This window comes from Leucopleurus acutus (assembly GCF_964270905.1).
Source record: "Leucopleurus acutus genome assembly, chromosome: 13".
Taxonomy (NCBI): Eukaryota; Metazoa; Chordata; class Mammalia; order Artiodactyla; family Delphinidae; genus Leucopleurus; species Leucopleurus acutus.
The window spans coordinates 18,155,687-18,176,710 of record NC_139155.1 but is presented as its reverse complement, the minus strand read 5'-3'; the positions used below and the strand labels follow the sequence as shown (position 1 = coordinate 18,176,710).

General features: G+C 36.6%; 1 protein-coding gene across 6 annotated transcripts in view; it reads left to right on the top strand.

The window, feature by feature from the left end:
* The window catches only part of WDR7 (WD repeat domain 7), a 383,698-nt gene that overhangs the window by 218,217 nt on the left and 144,457 nt on the right, over positions 1-21,024 (top strand). For all 6 annotated transcript variants that reach the window (XM_082853270.1, XM_082853266.1, XM_082853267.1 and 3 more), the window contains one exon: positions 1,676-1,897. In XM_082853270.1, the coding sequence (XP_082709396.1) occupies positions 1,676-1,897 (222 nt within the window). The remainder of the gene's footprint in view (positions 1-1,675; positions 1,898-21,024) is intronic.

Below are 21,024 nucleotides of genomic sequence, written 5' to 3'. Positions count from 1 at the left end.
GCTGGCATTTCTTCTGCATATGAAATTATACTGAGCTTTGCCCAGGTTGTGAGTACTTCTTCAAACGGCAGGTTGGGCTTCTGCATTCTGGTCCATCTGGACAAAATATTCATCCTTTGCCTTCATCTTGTTGTCCATCTCTCTTATTTCCTGGCAAACTTCCACTTATCTTTTGAGTTTTAAATTCAGCATTTCCTCCTTTGTGGACAGGCTCTCCTTTTGTATGTACTAGTGAGCTTCTTGAGAACCTGGACTACTTATTTTCCTGTTTGCAATTCCCTGGCCCAGATTAGGTGCTCGATAAATATTTGTAAAGTTAGTGGGCAAATTAATAAATGAGTTAGCAATTTTTTCTTAAAAACAGCTTTATTTAGGTATGATTTATATTCCATAAAATTCATCCTTTAAAATGTAGAATCCAGTGATTCTTAGTATATTTGGAGTTGTGCAGATATCATAATCTAATTTTATAAGATTTTCATCTCAAAAACCTAGTACTCATTAGCCATCATTAACCATTTCACCTCAGTCCCAGTCTACTTTCTGTCTATATAGATTTGCCTATTCTGGACATTTCATGTAAATGGAATTATACACCAACACGTGGTCCTTTGTGACTGGCATTTTTCCCTTAGCATGGTGTTTTCAAGGTCATCCACATTGCAGCATGTATTAATGCTTCATTCCTTTTTATCGCTGAATAATATTTTATTGGATGGGTGTAGCACATTTTGTTTAGACGTTTATCAGCTGATGGACTTTTGAGTTGTTTCTACTTTTTGGCTCTTACGAATAATGCTGCTATGGACATTCATGTACAAGTCTTTATGTGTACGTTTGTTTTCACTCCTCTTGGGTAGATACCTAGGAGTGGGATTGCTGGGCCATATGTTATAACTCTAACTGCCAAACTATTTTCCAAAGTATTAATAGTTGTATCATTGTACATTGCCACCAGCAATGCATGAGAGATTCAATTTCTGTACAGACTCAGTAATACATGTCATGGTCGGTCCTTTTAATTGCAGCCATTCTAGTAGATGTGAAGTGGCATCTCACTGTGGTTTCGATTTCCATTTTTCTAAGGACCAATGATGTTGAGCAGCTTTAATATGCATATTGGCCATTCATATATCTTTGGAGAAATATCTATTTAAATTGGTTGCTCATTTTAAAAGTTGGATTTTCTTAATATTGAGTTGTAAGAAGAGGTCCTTAAGTATTCTGGATACAATCCCTTATTAGATATATAATTTGCAATATTTTCTCTCAGTCTGTATGTTCTTTTTACTTTCCTAATTATGTCATTTGAAGCTCAAAAGTTTTTAATACTGAAGTTCAATTTAAAAAAAAATTTTTAATTACTCATGCTTTTGCTGTAATATCTAAGAAATCATTGTGTAACCCAAGATCATGAAAAAATATACATCTATTTTTTTTTCTGTAAGTTATTTAGTTTTAGCTCTTATATTTAGGACTCCAATCCATTTTGAGTTGATTTTCTTACATGGTGAGAGGTAGAAATCCAATTTCATTCTTTTGCACATGGAAAACCAGTTGTCCCAGTGCCATTTGTTGAAAAGCCTGTTCATTCCTGAGTGACCAATCTGGAATGTGTTTCTTATCATATGTATTGATAGTCTTTTAATTTCTATTCTTATGTTTTGGTTTTCAGGTTGCTTATCAAGTGTCCCACAAATGAAAAAAATTTCCACATCTTATGAGGAAAGACGAAAGCAAGCCACTGCTATTGTTTTACTAGGAGTAATAGGAGCTGAATTTGGTGCAGAAATTGAACCTCCTAAACTGCTGACCAGACCTCGAAGCTCTAGTCAAATTCCTGAGGGATTTGGTTTGACTAGTGGTGGATCCAACTACTCACTGGCCAGACATACTTGTAAGTTAAAAATTCCTAATGCCGATCTATTGCTTCTCAGTACATATTACCTGTTAACAAAATCTCAGAATATTGAACATATCCTGAGTTTTAGCTCAGATAGAATGCTTAAATGACATTGGAAAGCAGCACAATCTATTTGGCACATTACCCTGTAGTTATAGTTCTGGGACTTCTTTTTAAAAGTTAAAACATGGTCTTTTAAATGCTTTTCTTAAAATAACACATTTCTGAGCTTTGTGTTTCCACATTTTGGTCAAGACTTTAGCCAAAACTTCTAACTTCTAAAATAATTTCTGAAAAACTATGCATCTTGTCCTGAATGTGATTTGAAAAGTCAGGGGTGGAGAACCAATTTTTTATTTTTTAAAAAGTGTGTGTGTGTGTGTGTGTGTGTGTGTGTGTGTGTGTGTGTGTGTGTGTGTGTGTGTATAAATATATGTATATGTATTTTAAAGAATGTGAATGAGGAACTACGAATTACTTTTGTAATTTAAAAAGTATTCCAATAAAATTATTCCAATAATGACTAAAAAATTACATTCAGAGCTCAAAGGGTTTGTGTCATATTGCTACTTTTGGTTCTGTGGTTGGTATGTTAATAATAGGTAAGGGTATTTTATAATGAGGTCTTTTGGTCCTTTAGTGTCAGAACTCCCTTAGGTAAGGACAGAATGTACCTACCATATTGCAGAATCATTTCTAACAAATGTGCCATCTTAACTACCAAATATAATCCTACCGATTATATCAAGATATTCTTTGTAGCATAAATTGCAATGTGTTCTTTTGGGGTTTTGGCTTTTAAGCAAGGGGAAAAGATATAGGCTACTTTGTTAGTTATGACAGCAGAGAAGTTCACCAGATCATTGTCACATACTTTTCCGGAGAAACCAGGGAGCCATTTTGGCGGCTTTATTATTAAAGCCCTCCTACAGACTTAGCGGCCTGCCTATCCTCCCTCCCCACCAGACCCCAACCCCTTTTTAGATTCTTAATCCAACAAATACGTATTAGTGGTTGGTAATCTCTTGACCTCTGTTTGACATTGAGAATCAGGGAGTAATGATAGGAATACCACCACCAGCAATAATAAAGCAACCACATAATTCTTTTGAGCATGATTTTAAGCTCTTTACATGCACTAACTCACTTAATCCTCACAATAACCCTATCAAGTGGGCTGTTCCTCAATTATTTCCATTTTACACATAAGGCTAATTGAGCGCAGAGAGGTTTCGTTAACCTGGCTGAGATCCTTCCTCCAGGAAATGGCAGTTTTTCTCTTAACACAGGCTGTTGGTTCTAGAGCTCATGCTTTTGACCATTGTGTAAACTGCTACTGCTCAGTGGTTTCTGCGGAAAAGGGTTTAATGACTAACGTGCTATTAGTTTATAATTTAAAAATTTATTTTCTGTCTCTTCGTTTGATCATCAAAATAGAAATGAAGATTTCTTCAAAGTAGCTCAGCCAAAATGTAGTAAAACCTGAATTTGAACTCAAGCTTCTTGCGACCTGAAAACCCACACTCTTCCCATTTTCCCCCCGGGCACATCCACTTCCCCTCTCCTGCAGAGGCCTCTTCATCTTTTCCCAGGTTCTTCAGGTTCCCTGTTTTCCATTCATAAAACCCTGCTCAAATCTCACCTTCTCTACCAAGGGCTCTTTAATGGGCCCAACCTTTCTGTGTCACTCCAGATAGCCTAGGACTTATATATAGAGAGCCTTATTTAGAATCTTGACATTAGAATACTAGAGGTTAGTGAAACCTTGACATGATTTAGTCCAGTGGCTTTCAAACTTTTTTGCTCACCATCTCTCTGATGAGTATCAAGAAATGTTAATCCCTTGCACATTTTTATATTGACAGCTAAAACGTTTTTGTTTTTTTAACATCTTTATTGGAGTATAATTGCTTTACAATGGTGTGTTAGTTTCTGTTTTATAACAAAGTGAATCAGCTATATGTATGCATATACCCCCATATCTCCTCCCTCTTGCGTCTCCCTCCCACCCTCCTCATCCCACCCCTCTAGGTGGTCACAAAGCACTGAGCTGATCTCCCTGTGCTATGCAGCTACTTCCCACTAGCTATCTATTTTACATTTGGTAGTGTATATATGTCCATGCCACTCTCTCACTTTGTCTCAGCTGACCCTTGTCCCTCTCCATGTCCTCAAGTCCATTCTCTATGTCTGTGTCTTTATTCCTGTCCTGCCCCTAGGTTCGTGAGAACCTTTTTTTATTTTTTTAGATTCTATACATGTGTGTTAGCATACGGTATTTGTTTTTCTCTTTCTGACTTACTTTACTCTGTATGACAGACTCTAGGTCCATCCACCTCACTACAAATAACTCAGTTTCATTTCTTTTTATGGCTGAGTAATATTCCATAGTATATATGTGACACATCTTCTTTATCTATTCATCTGTCGATGGACACTTAGGTTGCTTCCATGTCCTGGCTATTGTAAACAGAGCTGCAGTGAACATTGTAGTACATGACTCTTTTCAAATTATGGTTTTCTCGGGTATATGCCCAGTAGTGGGATTGCTGGGTCGTATGGTAGTTCCATTTTTAGTTTTTTAAGGAACCTCCATACTGTTCTCCATAGTGTGACAGCTAAAACTTTTTAATAGTAAGTTTAAACATTTGCAAAAGATATAATTTTGAGAATATTGTGAATATTGACATTTAAAAATAAAACTATTGTTCTTTTAAATATATTCAGTAGAATATTCGGCATAACTGTTTGATATCCATAATCATCCATTAAAAAAACTGCATGACAGACTTTCCTTTAAATGTCAGAAATCTTACATCCTTGATTATTTTCCTTGAAGAGAGAAAATTTCTACCCTCACAGTTTTAGTGAAGGTGTTAATTTGCATATTTAGCATCCCAAAATCAATTCCTTTAAACTAACTGTGCCTTAAAACTACGTGTGCTTACAAAACTATGTGTTCCTTGAAAAGTTTTAAGATGCTCCCTTTTGAAGGGATTACTTATTTTGAAGGCTACTTATTTAGTCCAACATGTTTTATATAATATTTCAACAGCATTCATTTGTATTTTATATTTTCCTGCAAGGAAAGTAAACATAAATGTTGTTTCTCTGGAATTTTCATATAGCTTATTATCTTAGTATCTGTATATAAATGTAGGAACATCATAAATTAATGAATCGCTGACTGATTTTCATCCAAGCCATTGGTTGGTTGCTAGGCAGATTAGTTTACACCACATTATCTTAGTTATCTAGACTAATACTGTTATCGTCTGTTTTCTAACCACAGTTTATCTTTATATAAAATTCTGATATTCATGAATTTGCTTCTGTAGGTCTTTTCTTTTGACTTATAGTTTCATCTGCAAATTGTTACTGCTGTAACTAGAAAAAGAGGAAATGGGTTAGTTGAAAAGAGGCAATTTTTAAAAAGCTATAGCACAGTAGAAATAGAGATTTCTCAAAGAAGCCCTAGGAATTGATAAAAGAACCAAAGGGTCTTAGTACTGCTCTCTGGTTTATTAAAATTCAGGGAGCTGAACTACAGTAAAGGGGTCCCAAAGCCTATTTCTGACATGATGGAAACCCTGGGCTGAGCTGTGCTATGGAGTGACTTTTGCCTGGGGCTACCTCAACTTTCCCAGGCAAGGGAAATAAAATTTACCCTAACATTTAAAATAGTGAAGCCTTTTGGAATCAAGTTTGTTCTTTGAGCACTTTGGATAAAGAATGTAGATGTAGATAGGGCAGAAGGTCATGTTTCTTAGCAAATAATATTTATAATTTATTGTAACAAAAGACAGATTCTGAGAGGTTTCTTAGCAAGCAGAAATCGTATATAAAAACGAATAATATAGTACCCATTGGAACAAGTTCAAAATGTATAAAATGTCCGTGTTATTTTCCTCTTATTATGGTTGCCCTATTTTATTTTAATAATTTTAAAGTATTTTCAAGATCTCCTGAGTTTCTTTTTTTTGTTTGTTTGTTTGTTTTGTTTTGTTGCGGTACGCGGGCCTCTCACTCTTGTGGCCTCTCCCATTGCGGAGCACAGGCTCCGGACGCGCAGGCTCAGCGGCCATGGCTCACAGGCCCAGCCGCTCCGTGGCATGTGGGATCTTCCTGGACCGGGGCACGAACCCGTGTCCCCTGCATCGGCAGGCAGACTCTCACCCACTGTGCCACTAGGGAAGCCCCTGAGTTTCTTTTAACTTCCATCCCATTGTCCTTTATTTCCCTCAAAGGTCTTAGATTCCTTGGTGGTAGATTTGTGTACCACAGGGATTTTTAAGAATTGGGATGTCTTGATTAAATTTATGTTTATCAGTTTAAATCTTGCTCTCTTTTTAAAAAATTTTTTTGATTATTTGAAATCTATGGATGGTTTATTTTATTTTATTTTTAAAATTTTTTGTCTGTGCCATGGGGCATGTGGGATCTTAGTTCCCCGACCAGGGATTGAACCCATGCCCCCTGCATTGGGAGCAAGGAGTCCCAACCACTGGACCACCAGGGAAGTCCCACATCTTGCTCTCTTGATTGGAAACAGTCAGATGTCTAAATGTTCTGTGTGTTACTTGGGCTCTTTTCAATGAGTTCTGTGTAATATTAACCTGCTATAATGTTAACCTGCCAGAAGTTACTGTATGTATCGCTGTGGTATTTGTTTATGTGGCATTTAGAATGTATTGCTACCATTAAATATTTAGTCTTTATGGCATCCTATTGAATGAGATAATAATTATTATCCTCATTCTGAGATAAGGCCATTAAGATACAATATTTTTTGAAGTTTAATTGCTGGAGTTCTAGCCTTCCTCGTAAAGCCATTCTGTGAAAACTCATAATGTAGTCAAATTCCAATTATCCACATTGATGGGGAGGGCAGGGAGAGACACTGATGCCTAATTCAAAAGTCATACATAGTTTTATAATACATTTTATACTTATGTTGGAATATATATGAATCTTTTGTGGGTGTTACATTTTACATAAAGTGTCAAAATCACATATTGAAGACAAAGCTGAAGGACTCTGGAGATTAAGAGGCCTGGACCAGGCTACTCTGTGACCTTGTACTCTTGGGAAGCAAAGCGACCCTCTGGGTTGCAGTTTCCTCTTGTATAAAAGAAAGAGCAGGAACTGTTCTGTCTTTAAAGCCCCTTTCGGTCCAATTAGTCTCTGCTTCTGAAGTGAAATGGAAAACATCCCAGGAAATTTCCCTTCTTCATCTTCCCAGTTTCCTCTCCATGTAGGGATGGATGCTTTCTTGTGTCTCATCAACTCAACTTCAATAGGGACCTTCCTTAATTTTTATTCCAATCCACAAATGAGGCATTGTTAGAATATCTTAGGGAATTATTTATAATGTTACTTTCTAGGTCTTTTGGTTCATTCTTTCATTTGGTCTCTTCTGCTCATTTTATAATTGTGGAATGATGCTGGCGCATCTGTAGTAGGTCACATTTTGATCTCTCATTAGCTTTCTGACTTTGGGCAAGTGTCGTAACTCACTTCCCTAGGCAGCCAACTCTGAGACAGACTTGTGTGTGGGAGTATCCTTGGGATCAGTACCTTGAGGGAGTGAAAGAGGGAGGGTTGGGCAGAAGGAGAAGTTGAATTGCATTTCAAGTGCCTAGAAAGCTTCAGTGACCTTGGGAACTCTGGAGCTGGGATAGACTTTGGACTTGTCCCGAATTGAGTCTAAGGCCTCAGCCTTTAAGTCCCATGTCATTCAGTCATTGGGTCTGCGGTGCCCTGAGGAAGGGGTGTGATCTTGGGTGAGGCAGCTCTTTTCATCCTGGGGCAAATCCCACAGAAGGAATCAGCTGAGTCTTTTCAGCCATGAACAGCAGCATGAGCTTGGGGAGTGATTGCTTCCATCGTGGAGGGGAGGAGATGGGCAGCCTCTCCAGGCTTCTGCTCAGCATGTTACTCATTCCTGTGTGTCCCAGCTCCCCCTTATGTCCACAGACGTGGAGAGAGGTACCACCATTTATTTAACACACTGTCTATTCCAAGTCCGTATGTATCTCTTGTTACCCTGCAAGACAGATATTTTATCCAACACGAGGCACATTAATAATAGCTGATTCCTGAGCGTTTACTCTGTGCCAGGCATTTTGCTATGCTCTTTACATGTATTATCTTATTTAATCTTCAAAACATATCAATTAAACACTATTACCATTTATCAGATGAGGACACTGAAGCTTTGCTCAGTACTCACTGAACATTGATGAAGGTGAATTAAACTTTCTTCTTGCAGACAGTAAATTGAAGGCATAGGTCAAACGTTTTAACATCATACTGCTAAAAAGTGTCAGGCCTGGACTTGAACACTTGTCTTCCAAATCTAAATCAGTGTATGTTCACCATTTCACACAGTTGTCTTGTGTTATAAACAAGTGTGATTCAGAAGTGGTGCTGCACAAAAGAGGGGCATGTCGGCAAGCAGCAGCTCACCTGGAAATAGGAGCACTGTTGAGTCATTTGTTTAGGGATCTGCTGGTGCCACAGAGGGATAAACATGTACAAAATCCACATCTCCATACTTATGAAATGGTTTGCATCTATGTTGTGAAATATTTAGAACAGAGAAAGAAAATGAATTTTTCCCTGCAGTGGGTCTTTAGGAATTCTACAACGCCAGGGTTCTTCAGCTGGCCAAGGTGCATGGTGTCACTGATGTTACCTGGAAAATGCTATGTTTATGTGCACTTGCATTTCTGTTCTGGAAGAATGTTCCAGATTCCATTCAATTCTCAAGAGACAGTCATTAAAATAAAAACAGTTAAGAACCCCAGGAGTTTGTTGGAATAAATGGCTTCATTGTTATTATGATTTTTTGAAACAAGATAGAGTTATGTTCCTCTTGGTTAGTTCAGTTGTAATACCACCAAATGGAAGCCTCAGTTAGATGTTGTCTCAGGAATGTTTAAATTCTGTGAAACCTGTGTTTAGAGTTTTACATTATTCTGGTGCTGTGCTTGATTTCACTTTGTTGTGGTCTACTGTCGTGAAAATGATCCCCCATATACTTTGTGTACTTTCTAACCATTCATGTTTTATTTAGTGACTGTATAATATTGGTTGAAGTTGATGTAATAATGAATTTATTTCCTACATTTTAAGGTGAGAAAGTTAAGCCAAATCTCAGGTGTTTTATTCAGCAAGATTGGGACCAAGTCACTGAATTGCAATTAATAACAAAACTAGCAGTGGTGGCAAGTTATGAAAAAAAGCAGCAACAATGATGAGGAAAGCATTGTTGCATTTGCAAGGGTAAGCAGTGACCCCCCAAAAATGGCTCTTTTCACTGGTCACACAAGAGCCATCACATGGTGTTGCTGAGGTGCCGCTGCGGCCATAGAGTCTGCATTTCCATTTGCTTCCCCTTGTGTGTCTAACCTGGCCTTCCAGGCACCTGCGAGGGGACCTGCCTCCCTGCCTGGCTTCTTACCCCACTGTCCACCTCATTCTCTCTTCTCATTGTCCTAACTCAGCATCCCCTGTTCTTTACTGCCACTTCTCGCAGTAATTTTACCTTTGAAAATCATCCTGGTCCAGATGCCACTTGACTTGCGTTGCCATCACACCTCATTCTGGCTATGCTCTAAAATCATGTGTAGAATGTTTTAAAAATGCATGTGTCTGAGCCTCACCCTGGAGTTCCTATTCAGAAAGTCAGGGGTGGGGTTTGGGCATCTATGTTATTTTTAAAGCTTCATATGTGATTTTCATCTGTAGCGTAGCCAGAATAGAGGAACCCAGTAGAATATAGAGTCCTTCACAGCTATTTTACATTGAGTGTTCTATGGTAGTTCTGGTCACTAAGCTACCTTAATGCACGAATTGTAATTTTCTTTATATTTGGAAGTGGAAGAGGTAGTGGGAACTAATCAGAGTGAATAAGTGACATTTATATTACTCTCAGAGCTAATTCTTTAGGTAGTTCAGCCTTTTTATTGGAATTTCATTATTCTGGATTGCTTGGGTTTGAATCTTGAATCACTACTCAGTAGCTGTGTGGCCTTAAATGCTTTTGCCTGTTTCTTTAACTAAAAAGTAGGAATAATAATATCACTTACCTCACAGAGTATTGTGAGGATAAGTAAATTAGCGTATGCAAAGCACTTTGAAAAGTGCCTGACGTACACGTGTTAGTTGAACGTTAGTTATTATTATCGTTACCAGAATCGTGTATAGAAGAATAAAGAAAGGAAATACATCTGCTATGTATTGGGACATTTATATGTGTATAGACGACTTTAAAAAATCTTCCTAAGAATCTTATAAGGTAGGTATTACTGTCAACATTTTATATATGAGTGAACTGATACTCTTAAAAATTAGATAACTTCCTTAATGTTATCTGTCTTATAAAGGATATGAATCCAGATGCAGTTTGCCCCCAAAGCCCATGATATTATATTCTACAATACATACTGATTCCTACTGTTTGTGGTAATCTATATTAGTTCCCACAGGATTTATATAAAAATGCACTTTTCTTTGGTCATATTATTATACTTGTGTTGAAATAAAACGCCAAATATTTTTGTAATTATTTATTTGTATTCTTATGTATTTGTATATTATTTACTTAGATGAATTTCTACATATTTATTACCTGTTTCTCATTTTAACCACATCAAGATACTAAGCTCAGATCAAATGGGAAATTTCACTACTCTTGTTTTTACTTATAAATAATTCATGTTGTATAACAGCTTTATCGTTTTAACTGAGATCTGACGCTTGCATTACAGACCCTGTTTGGTGATGTAATCCCATCCTTGTTGTCCAAAAATAGTTGTAGTTTGCAACTCTTTTTGTTAATTTGCTACACTATGGGTTTTAGGCTCCTCTTCCATAAAACGAGTAAGTTGGACAAGGTTATTTCTAAGGCCACTTCCATCTAAAATTACACAGTTCTGTGAAATTATTAAAGTGATTTATTATTATTCTAACTACAGAGCTTGTGTTTATTACTGCCACTTGAACTTGCTATCTTGTTTTCATTGTTCTTTACCAGTTGCTTTTCTGCTTTTAAAGGTTCTAGTATTCCACTGTTATGCCATGTTTGAAGCTGAGCATCTTTAAAGTATTTTTCTGCCATCCCTCCTTAAGGGTACCTCATATCAGCATACCAAGCTACAGTTATTTCCACAAAACTCATTCCCCACACGTGTCCAGCTTTGTGGACTTGTGTTATGTTGATGTAGTTGTACTCTAGACCACAGACCAGCAAACCATAGCTATGGATCAACCCTCGCCCCCTGCCTATTTTTTTCAAATTAACTTTTATTGGAACCCAGCTGTACCTACTTGTTTACATACTGTTTGGCATTTCACACTACAACAGCAGTAGTTGCTGTAGAGATTGTATGGCCTACAAAGCCAAAAATATTTATTATCTGGCTGTTTACAGAAAAAAAATTGCCAACCTTCCTGTACATTATTTGAAACATTTGTTAGTGGTCCTTTCTGTTAGTGGTCCATTTAATATACAAAAGGGCTTTGAGGTGACTTTGTTAAAAATATTTCAGTAGCTAAATATAACATCTGTGGTACTCTGAGATCTATATCCTTATAAGAATGTAGTACAAAGGCCTTATACCAATTTTTTGGTCTAGAATGTAATGCAGCATTGGTATAAATCTCTGCCAATCATCTAATGTATGTACTAGTTACCTTGATTGAGTTGCAGATTCAGTGACAGGTTTTAGCATTGTATTGCTAGTGGCAACCCTTTTATTTTGCATAAGACTTTCTTATATCTGATATTTAAGTAACCTTGGTCTGAAGTTTTCTGACAGCTCTGCAGAATGGTTCCTTCACATTTGTATGTCCTATATATGTGTGCTCCAGGGTCGCTGTAATTAACATATTTAATTCTGTAAGTTCAAACAATTTTATATCAAAAAGGGACAAAGGAGAACATCTAGTTTAACCTTTTCAAAGGCTGCAGAACTTTTGATGGTTCCCTTAGAAAGCCTTTTGTAGGAAGTGAATAGAAACTTTTCGTAACCTTGTTTGTAGATTCCCTGCCATGTCCTTCAAAAACACAGTTTCCAAGGATGTTGAATGGTAGGGAGCCCAAGACTGTTTGAGTGCTTTTTATACCCTAGCTTCCATGATCATACAGTAAGTGCTGGTGAACTTGTTGGTGCTACCCAGTTCAACTGGGAGCTTCCAGAGCCTGAATCTATTAGAGGACATGAATGCTTGTATGAAATCAATAAATGTAGAGCTCTTTCCTTACACCTTTGGTTTTCAAATTGTGTTCTGTAGAATCCTGGGACTCCATAGAGATGGCTCAGTGACTGCCTGGGCTCTTAAATCTCCTTCAAGCACAGCAGCACTGACTTTTCTGTGTTTTAGAAGTTGAAATTTGGCATGACATTGTATCCACAAAGAGAAACTGACGAAAACAGGGCTAGAGGGACTTCCCTGGTGGTGCAGTGGTTAAGAATCCGCCTGCCAATGCAGGGGACACGAGTTCGATCCCTGGTCAGGGAAGATCCCACATGCTGCAGAGAAACTAAGCCGTGCGCCACAACTACTGAGCCTGTGCTCTGGAGCCCGCGAGCCACAGCTACTGAGCCCGCACTCCTAGAGCCCATGCTCCACAACAAGAGAAGCCACCATAATAAGAAGCCCACACAGTGCAACAAAGAGTAGCCCCCGCTCGCCACAACTAGAGAAAGCCCGTGTGTAGCAACGAAGACCCAATGCAACCAAAAATAAATAAATAAATTTAAAAAGAAAAAACAGGGCTAGACTCTTAAAAGCAAAACAAAACACCAAATACCTGAAAACTAGAAATTACATATCCTTCAAAAACTCAATGATAATCAAAATTCTTCATTTGCCCACTCAAATTTGCTCTGCTTTCAGCCTTCCCCATCTCAGTTGATTACTTTCTTTCCAGTTTCTTAGAGTCATCCCTAATTCCTTCCTCTCTCAGACGACATCTAATCCATCAGGAAATCTTATTGGCTCTACCTTCAAAATATATCCAAAATTCAGCACTTCTTACCACCTTTACTGTTATCACCCTGGTTGGAAACCTTCATTTCTCACTGGGATTACTGCCAAGCCATCCAGCTTCTACCCTTATCCCTTTATAGTGCAGTTTTAAACATAGCAGTCATGGTAGTGATGCTTTTAAGACCTAGGGTAGATCTTATCACTCAAGGGTATCCAGACAACTAATCAGCCACACAGATACTCAAAAATCAGTAGCTTTTCTTTATAATACTAAACAAAATAGAAAATATAGAGAATCATCATTTTTTGAAAGACCCTTCGAACTACTAAGACCCTAAAAACCAGGAAGAAAAAGACAGACAACCCAGTTAAAAAACAAAACAAAAACAGAATAGGACTATAGGCAGGCATTTTATCACGGAAGGAATGAAGATGCCAAAAAATACTCAGCTTACCCAGTAATTAAAGGAATTTGGGGTTAGGAAAAATCTACTAGAAACACTTGTTTGTTTAAAAGCATTTTTTTTTACAGTGGATATTCGTGTAATTAAAATAAAATGATAGATGCTCATATTTTACAAATATTTTAAAGATCTCAATAATAATGGCAACCAAAAGAAGTACCATAGACCATATCTAAGAATAAACTTAAGAAATATGGAAGAAACTACAATATGTCACTGAGGGAAATAAAATAATATTTGAGTAAATAAAAAGGCATGTAGTTCTCGGATGGATAAGATAATACCACGTGGTAAATATCTCAGTTGATCCCAAGTTAATATATAAATCTCACACAAACACTAAAAATCTCAACATCGTTCTTTTAATAGCTAGTCAAAATTATTCTAAAATTAACACACCAGAGATAAATGGAATATGTGATTTATTTTGTTTTATTCAGTAAACATATATAGCACTAATAATATACCAGTCACTATCTTAGGTACTTTATAAATATTATTTAATCCTAATTATAACCCCTTGACATATGTAATTATTAAAAAAGTCAACCTCTGCAGTACTGCAAAACTGTAAAATATCTAGGCATTAACTTAACAAAGAATATGCAAGACTTTTAGGAAAAATTTTTTTAATTTTATTGAAGTAGTTTATAAAGACCTAAATAAATAGGGAGATATGCACTTTTATGGATAAGAGTATCATAAGAATGTCAGTTTTCATAAATTCAATACCATTCCAAATAAAATACCAATAGGGTCTTTGTTATTGTTTTTTGTTATTGAACTTACAAGCTGATTCTCAAATTTATATGATAAGACAATGAGCTAAGAAAAGCCATGACATTTCTAAAGAAGAACAAGGTGGAGGGATTTCCCTTACTTATATCAAAAGTTATTATAAATTTATAGCAATTATTATAGTGTTATCTTGGTGAAGAACAGACCAATAGACCTATGGAACAGAATAGACAGCACAGAAATGGTTCTGTGTATACATAGGAATTTGACTCTATAGATCTAGCATTGTAGATCAGTGAAATAAGGGATAGACTTTTTGATACATGGTATACTTACCATTTGCTATTCATAAGGAAGAATAATGAAATTGGATCCCTCTTGCCCATCGTAGCCAAAAAATCAATTCTATATAAAGACTTAAATATGAAAGCTAAAACAATAATACTTTAAAAAGATGATATAGGAAAGCCTAGCCTTGGAATGGGGAACAATTCTGTAAACAGGTGACAGAAAGCCCAACCAAATAATAAAGAGAATGGGTAAATTCAACTACATTAAAATTAGAAACTTCTATAATCAACAATACCTTTTAGAAAGTAAAAAGTAAAGCCACAAAGAGGAAAAAGGTATTTATAACACAGGTCACTGACAAGAGATTGTTAAGCACACACACACACACACACACACACACACACACACACATACACACACACAACTGAGTAAGAAAAAGACAAATGCAGAGCAGAAAAATGGGTAAAGATTGAAAAAGCACTCCACGAAAGGAAATAAAAATGGCTAATAAACCTATAAAAAGATAAGTCTTATTATAAGGGAAATGCAAATTAAAAGCCAAATGAACTGTCATTTCTCATCTACCAAACTGAAAGCTTGAAGTCTGACGTTATCAAATTTCTGCAAGCATTAGGAGCAACTAGAACTCTTTTACACTTACTGTGGAGGGTAAATTGGTTTCAGCACTTTGGAAAGTAATTGGGTGTACTATCCTATGAGTGTACTCTATTTTTTGCATTGTCTAGAAAAACTTCTCTATGTGCGAAGTAAATATTTTCTCCCGTTCTGTGGATTGTCTTTTGATTACCTTAACAGTGTGTTTCAAAGAACACAGTTTTCTGATTTCAGTGAAGTACAGATTATCAGTTATTTTGTTTTATACTTCATGCTTTTTATGTTCTAAGTAATATTTGCCGACCCCAAAGTCTCACAGATTTTTTTTTTCCCTTTGTCTTTTTCTGGAAGTTTTGGCTTTTGCATTTAGCTTTGTGCTCTGGTTTGAATTAATTTTTGTTTTGTTTTTTTGCGGTACGCGGGCATCTCACTGTTGTGGCCTCTGCCGTTGCGGAGCACAGGCTCCGGATGAGCAGGCTCAGCGGCCATGGCTCATGGGCCCAGCCGCTCCGCGGCATGTGGGATCTTCCCAGACCGGGGCACAAACCCGTGTCTCCTGCATCAATCGGCAGGCAGACTCTCAACCACTGCGCCACCAGGGAAGCCCTGAATTAATTTTTGAGTAAGATGTGACATAGGGTTAATTTTTTAAACATATATATATACAGAAATTTAATTCTAGCAACACTTGTTGAAAATATTTTTTCCTTTTTGCCCCTATTCAGTTGCCTTTTTTGAAAATCAATTAATCCTAGATGTTTGGGTTTATTTTTAGACCCTCTCCTGTCCTTCATTAATCTATACGTCTGTTGACTAATACATGCTATCTTGATGACTTCAGCTTTCAAGTAAGTTCTGAAATTAGGTAGAAGGCTTCCAACTTAGTTCTTCTGTTATAAAATTGCTTTGGCTATTCTGGGTCATTTGTGGTTTGATAAAATTTTAGAATCTCCATGCCAATATTTTTTTTAAAGCCTGCTAGAGTTTTGATTGGAATTGCTTTGAATCTGTTGTTGAATTTGGGGAAAGTTGACATCTTAACATTACTGAGCCTTCCAATCTGTGAACTTCGTATATTTCACTATTTACTTAGATCTTCTTTAATTCCTCTCAGCAATATTCTGTGGTTAATTTCAAAAGGTCTCACAGATGCTCCAAAGAGGAGGAAACAGAGGAGTCAGAAAAAATATTTAAAGAAATAATGGCTGAAACTTCACCAAATTTGATGAAAGACATAAATTTACAGATTCAAGAAGTTCAGAAAACCCCAAACAGGTTAAATTTTAAGAAAATCATACCTTGAAACATCATAATGTTGCATAGTTTGTTTCTAGTCTTTATTATCAGAGATGCAGTATTAAAATTGCCACTTCTGTGTGTGTGCTTATGCATATTTATGAATGTTTTGTTCAGTAACTTCCTGTAAGTAAATTCCTGTGTCAGAGTTTATCAGTATTTTAAATTTCAGTAGCTGTACCAGGTTGTTCGCCAAGTTGTATGAATTTATTCTTCTGCTGTTTCTCTATACCTCTTTAATTCTGAGGATATTAATGATGTTTTTCTTGTCGACCAATATGACTGATGAAAAGTGATACTATTGTTACTTTAATTTGTGTTTTAACTCTTTAGATTGATTTTCTTGTTATGTGTTTACCATTTTTTAGTTCTTCTGTGAATTGCCTGTTTGTGTGTATGGGTGTTTATGGAGATGTAATTGACATATAACATTACAGTAGTTTCAGGTGTACAACATAATGATTTGATAATTGTATATATACTGAAATGATCACCACAATAAGTCTAGTTAAAATCTGTCACTGTATATAGTGGCAAATTTTTTTCTTGTGATGAGAACTTTTAAGATCTACTCTCTTGTTTCCCAGACACGCAAAAGCTAAAGGAGTTCATCATCACTAAACTGGCCTTATAAGAAATGTTCAAGGGACTTCTGGAAAGGCTATAACTAGAAACAAGAAGATTATGAAAGAAAAAATTCTCACTGGTAAAGGCAAACATATAGTAAAGATAGTAGATCAGCCACCAATAACACTAGTATGAAGGTTGAAAGACAAGAGTAGTAAAATCATCTATATCTAAAATAATTAGTTGAGCAATACACAAAATAAAAAGATGTAAAATGTGACTGAAAAGAAAACATAAAACATGGGTAGGGGAGTAAAAATGTAGTGCCTTGAGAATGCATTCAAACTTGAGAGACCATCAACTTAAAATAGACTGCTATATACATAGGTTGTTATAAATGTATCTTGTGGGACTTCCCTGGTGGTCCAGTGGTAAAGAATCCACCTTAAAATGCAGGGGATGTGGGTTCCTGGTCAGGGAACTAAGATCCCACATGCTGCAGGGTAACTAAGCCCACATGCCACAACTACTGAGCTCTTGCACCTCAACTACAGAGCCTGCGTGCCGTAAACTACAGAGCCCACGCGCTCTGGAGCCCACACCCCACAACTAGGGAGAGAAAACCCACACTCCACAACTAGAAAGAAGCCCGTGCACCACAACAAAGAGCCCACGCACAGCAACTAAGACCCGACGCAGCCAAAAATAAATAATAAAATAAATCTTTAAAAAAATGTATCTCATGATAACCATAAACATGAAAACATAACAAAAAAAATAAAGAGAAAGGAAAAAAGAGATCTACTCTCTTAACTTTCAAATATGCAATATAGTGTTATTAGCTATAGTGACCATGCTGTACGTTATATCTGCATGACTTATATATCACTGGAAGTTTGTGCCTTTTGACCTCCTTCACCCATTTCACCCATCCCCCACCCCCTGTATTGTCATTTTTTGTATCAAGTTGTTTACTTTGATACTGTGGGTACTTTTTAAATAGAGAGATACATGTTATTTTCTTTTTTTTTTTAGTTTATTGTTTCTTATTTATACTTTCTGGTTCTTTGTAGTAGGACATTTATAATTTTTATGTAGTCATATATTCAGTCTTTACCTCTATGTTATTGAAACAAAAAAATGGATATTAATGTGTACATTTTCATTGAATTTTGTAGTAAATAGTATGTATTCAAGGGTTCAAAATTATAGTGACTGAGGTAACTCTCACCATTACAAATGAGGAAAGGGAAAATGCTAGAATGAATCTTGAGCTAACAGTGTGAACTCATGGTTTTTAATATACATACAGAAATAAATAGAGCTCTGTGTGTATGTGTTGGTTAGTATGTATACAATGTCTCCTTTCTCTGGCCACTTAAGGGCTTGGGAACAGTGGCATCCCAGTAGCAATGTGCATACCCAGAGCTCAGATATTGATTCTAAATATCATTCTCTTAATAAAAGGAACCAGGACTCCTTGGAAGAGTGGTTGGTTCTAGGGCTGGGGCAGGGAAAGTACAAGATGAACCCATAGCATCTGCAGTGTCAAAAAATAAGGAAGGGCTTAAAATGAATGGGGGCATGCCTATCATAAGGACATGGGAGCCCCTGCAGGTGCTTCCAATAGCCAAAACTGAACTGATCTGAGCAACAAAATAAATGATATATTTTGTGGAATTATAACACATAGAACAAAATAAATGCCCATGAGTCCATACTGATATAAATCAGTCAATCAATCAGTCGAGGAGAAGGGACAGCTCTTACAAAAGACTTTTAGTTAATAAATATAGAAGGAACGAGAGAAATACAAAATCTCCATTAGACAAATACAGCAGTAATAACTGTCAAAGACAAAATCCACAGGTGGTTGCTAAAATCAGTATATTAACACAGCCTTAAAGGATCTCCTCCTAAGACATTATCAATTACAAAGGGAAATTGGCTTTCTCCACTCTAATTGGTTACCATGACCAAGTGATCAAGGTGAACCTTGTCAGTAATAAGACATATAGACAGCATTCTCCCTCTGATATGATACATTGAGAAGGACACAACATCACTTTTGTGGTGTTCAGCCTAAAATGCATGGCCTTAATCTAAATGTGAGAAAACATCAGGTTGAGAGACATTTTCCAAAATGACCGGTATTCATCAAAAGTCATGAAAGGCAAGGTTAAGTATGTGAAATTGTCTGTCACAGATTGGAGGAGACTTTATGAAGAGACACAACGACTAAATACAATGTGAGACCCTAGAGTGAATACTGGAACAGGAAAAGGTCATTGGAAAATTCAAATAAAGTCTCTAGTTTAGGCAGTAATAGTCCACCAATATATATGGGTTTTTTTAATCTTTTTTTAAAAATTATTTTATTTTTGGCTGCATTGGTCTTCGTTGTTGCATGCAGGCTTTCTCTAGTTGCGGCGAATGGGGGCTGCTCTTCATTGTGGTGCGTAGGCATCTCGTGATGGTGGCTTCTCTTTTACGGAGCCCAGGCTCTAGGTGTGCGGGCTTCAGTAGTTGTGGCAGTAGTTGCAGTGCGTGGGCTCAGTAGTTGTGGCTTGTGGGCTCTAGAATGCAGGCTCAGTAGTTGTGGTGCATGGGCTTCGTTGCTCCGCAGCATGTGGGGTCTTCCCTGACCAGGGCTCAAACCCGTGTCCCCTGCATTGGCAGGCGGATTCTTAACCACTGCACCACCAGGAGAGCCCTAGTCCACCAATATTAATTTCCTAGTTTTGGTTGTCATGCAGTGGTTATATAAGTTGTTGACATAAGAGAAAGCTGGGTGAAGGATATATGTGATTTCCCTTTCCTAGTTATATAACTTTTCTATAAGCCTAAAGTTATTTCAAAATAAAAAGTTTTTAAAAAGCAGTTTTTCCTAGGTGGTAGTATAAAGATAGATTTGTATTTTATAGTAGTATAAGTGATACTATATTTTAAAGTAGCTGAGGATGTTCAGATTTGGACATTGCAATTTTACTTTTCTATGGCTTCCATCCCCAATGTCCCTCTCCCTGCCACCCCAATTTCCAAGTGTGTTATACAACCCGTGGATAGAAAGTTTACTACAGTTTTATTCATAGATTTAAAAATAAAAGCATAATGATTAGACATTCTTAACATATATCATTGTATTAATAGGTAGGTTTTGGAAGACAAAGCAAATGTTTTCACATTTAGTTTTATTCCATGTCCATTAAATACCAATGCTTCTTACTTACAAGTCAGTGTTTAACTAGATGTGTTTTTCCCTGGGGTGTTAACATGAAATTAAGTTGAAGGAAAATATCAGAGTAAATATTTCCATACTCTCAATTTTGTTTATTGCTAGTCATAGGAAAAAAGGAAAAAATCTTTTGTAAGTTCTTATATTAGAGATGCAATAATGTGTTTCTAAGGTATTGTGCTACATTTCTGAAATTTTTAAGGCATCTTCTATTTTTACATTTACAGTTTTTCTTCTGCTCGTGGCTACACAATTAATTGTTGTGTTCCTTGAACCTACATTTAGGGAAGCTGCCCATGGAAATTATGTCCCAGTACAGCATGCCTCTCATTTATTAACTTCAGTTTTGTGTTTTACTGTTAAAAATGTCATTCTAAATTGTGCAAGTTAGAAACTGATCTTGAACCATATCTAGTGTGTAATAAATACATGCTTTCTGTGTTAATAATTTCTGATCATAATATACTATTTAAGAATAAATGAGTGTTTCATTTCCATTGAAAAGGTGCTGACACGTTGATAAACAGGCATTTTGAGAAATAATCTATGAGTAATTTTTTTAGTCATTTATATTTTTACTGTTATCAGAAATTTCATCTTGTCATCCCTAGGTTAAATTGGGCTGCACATTGGAGAGCTCTCCTAGTGTCTGAAATGTGCTACTTCCAATTATGTGAAGAAAGGAGGAAGTAGAATCTCCTTGAAGACTATCAAAGCTGCATAGTAGCTTCCATCCCAGAAGTAAAAGCAGTTACTTTGGCACAGTGTGATGTTGGTTCCTCATAATTCTTGAAGGGAGATGGGAAAGAAGGGAGGTGTATCAATCAGGAGACAGAAACCACAGCAGTTATCTGAGCAGGAAAATGATGCAGGATTGCTTATAGTAGGAAGTGTTTGACTATTAAAAGAGGTATAAG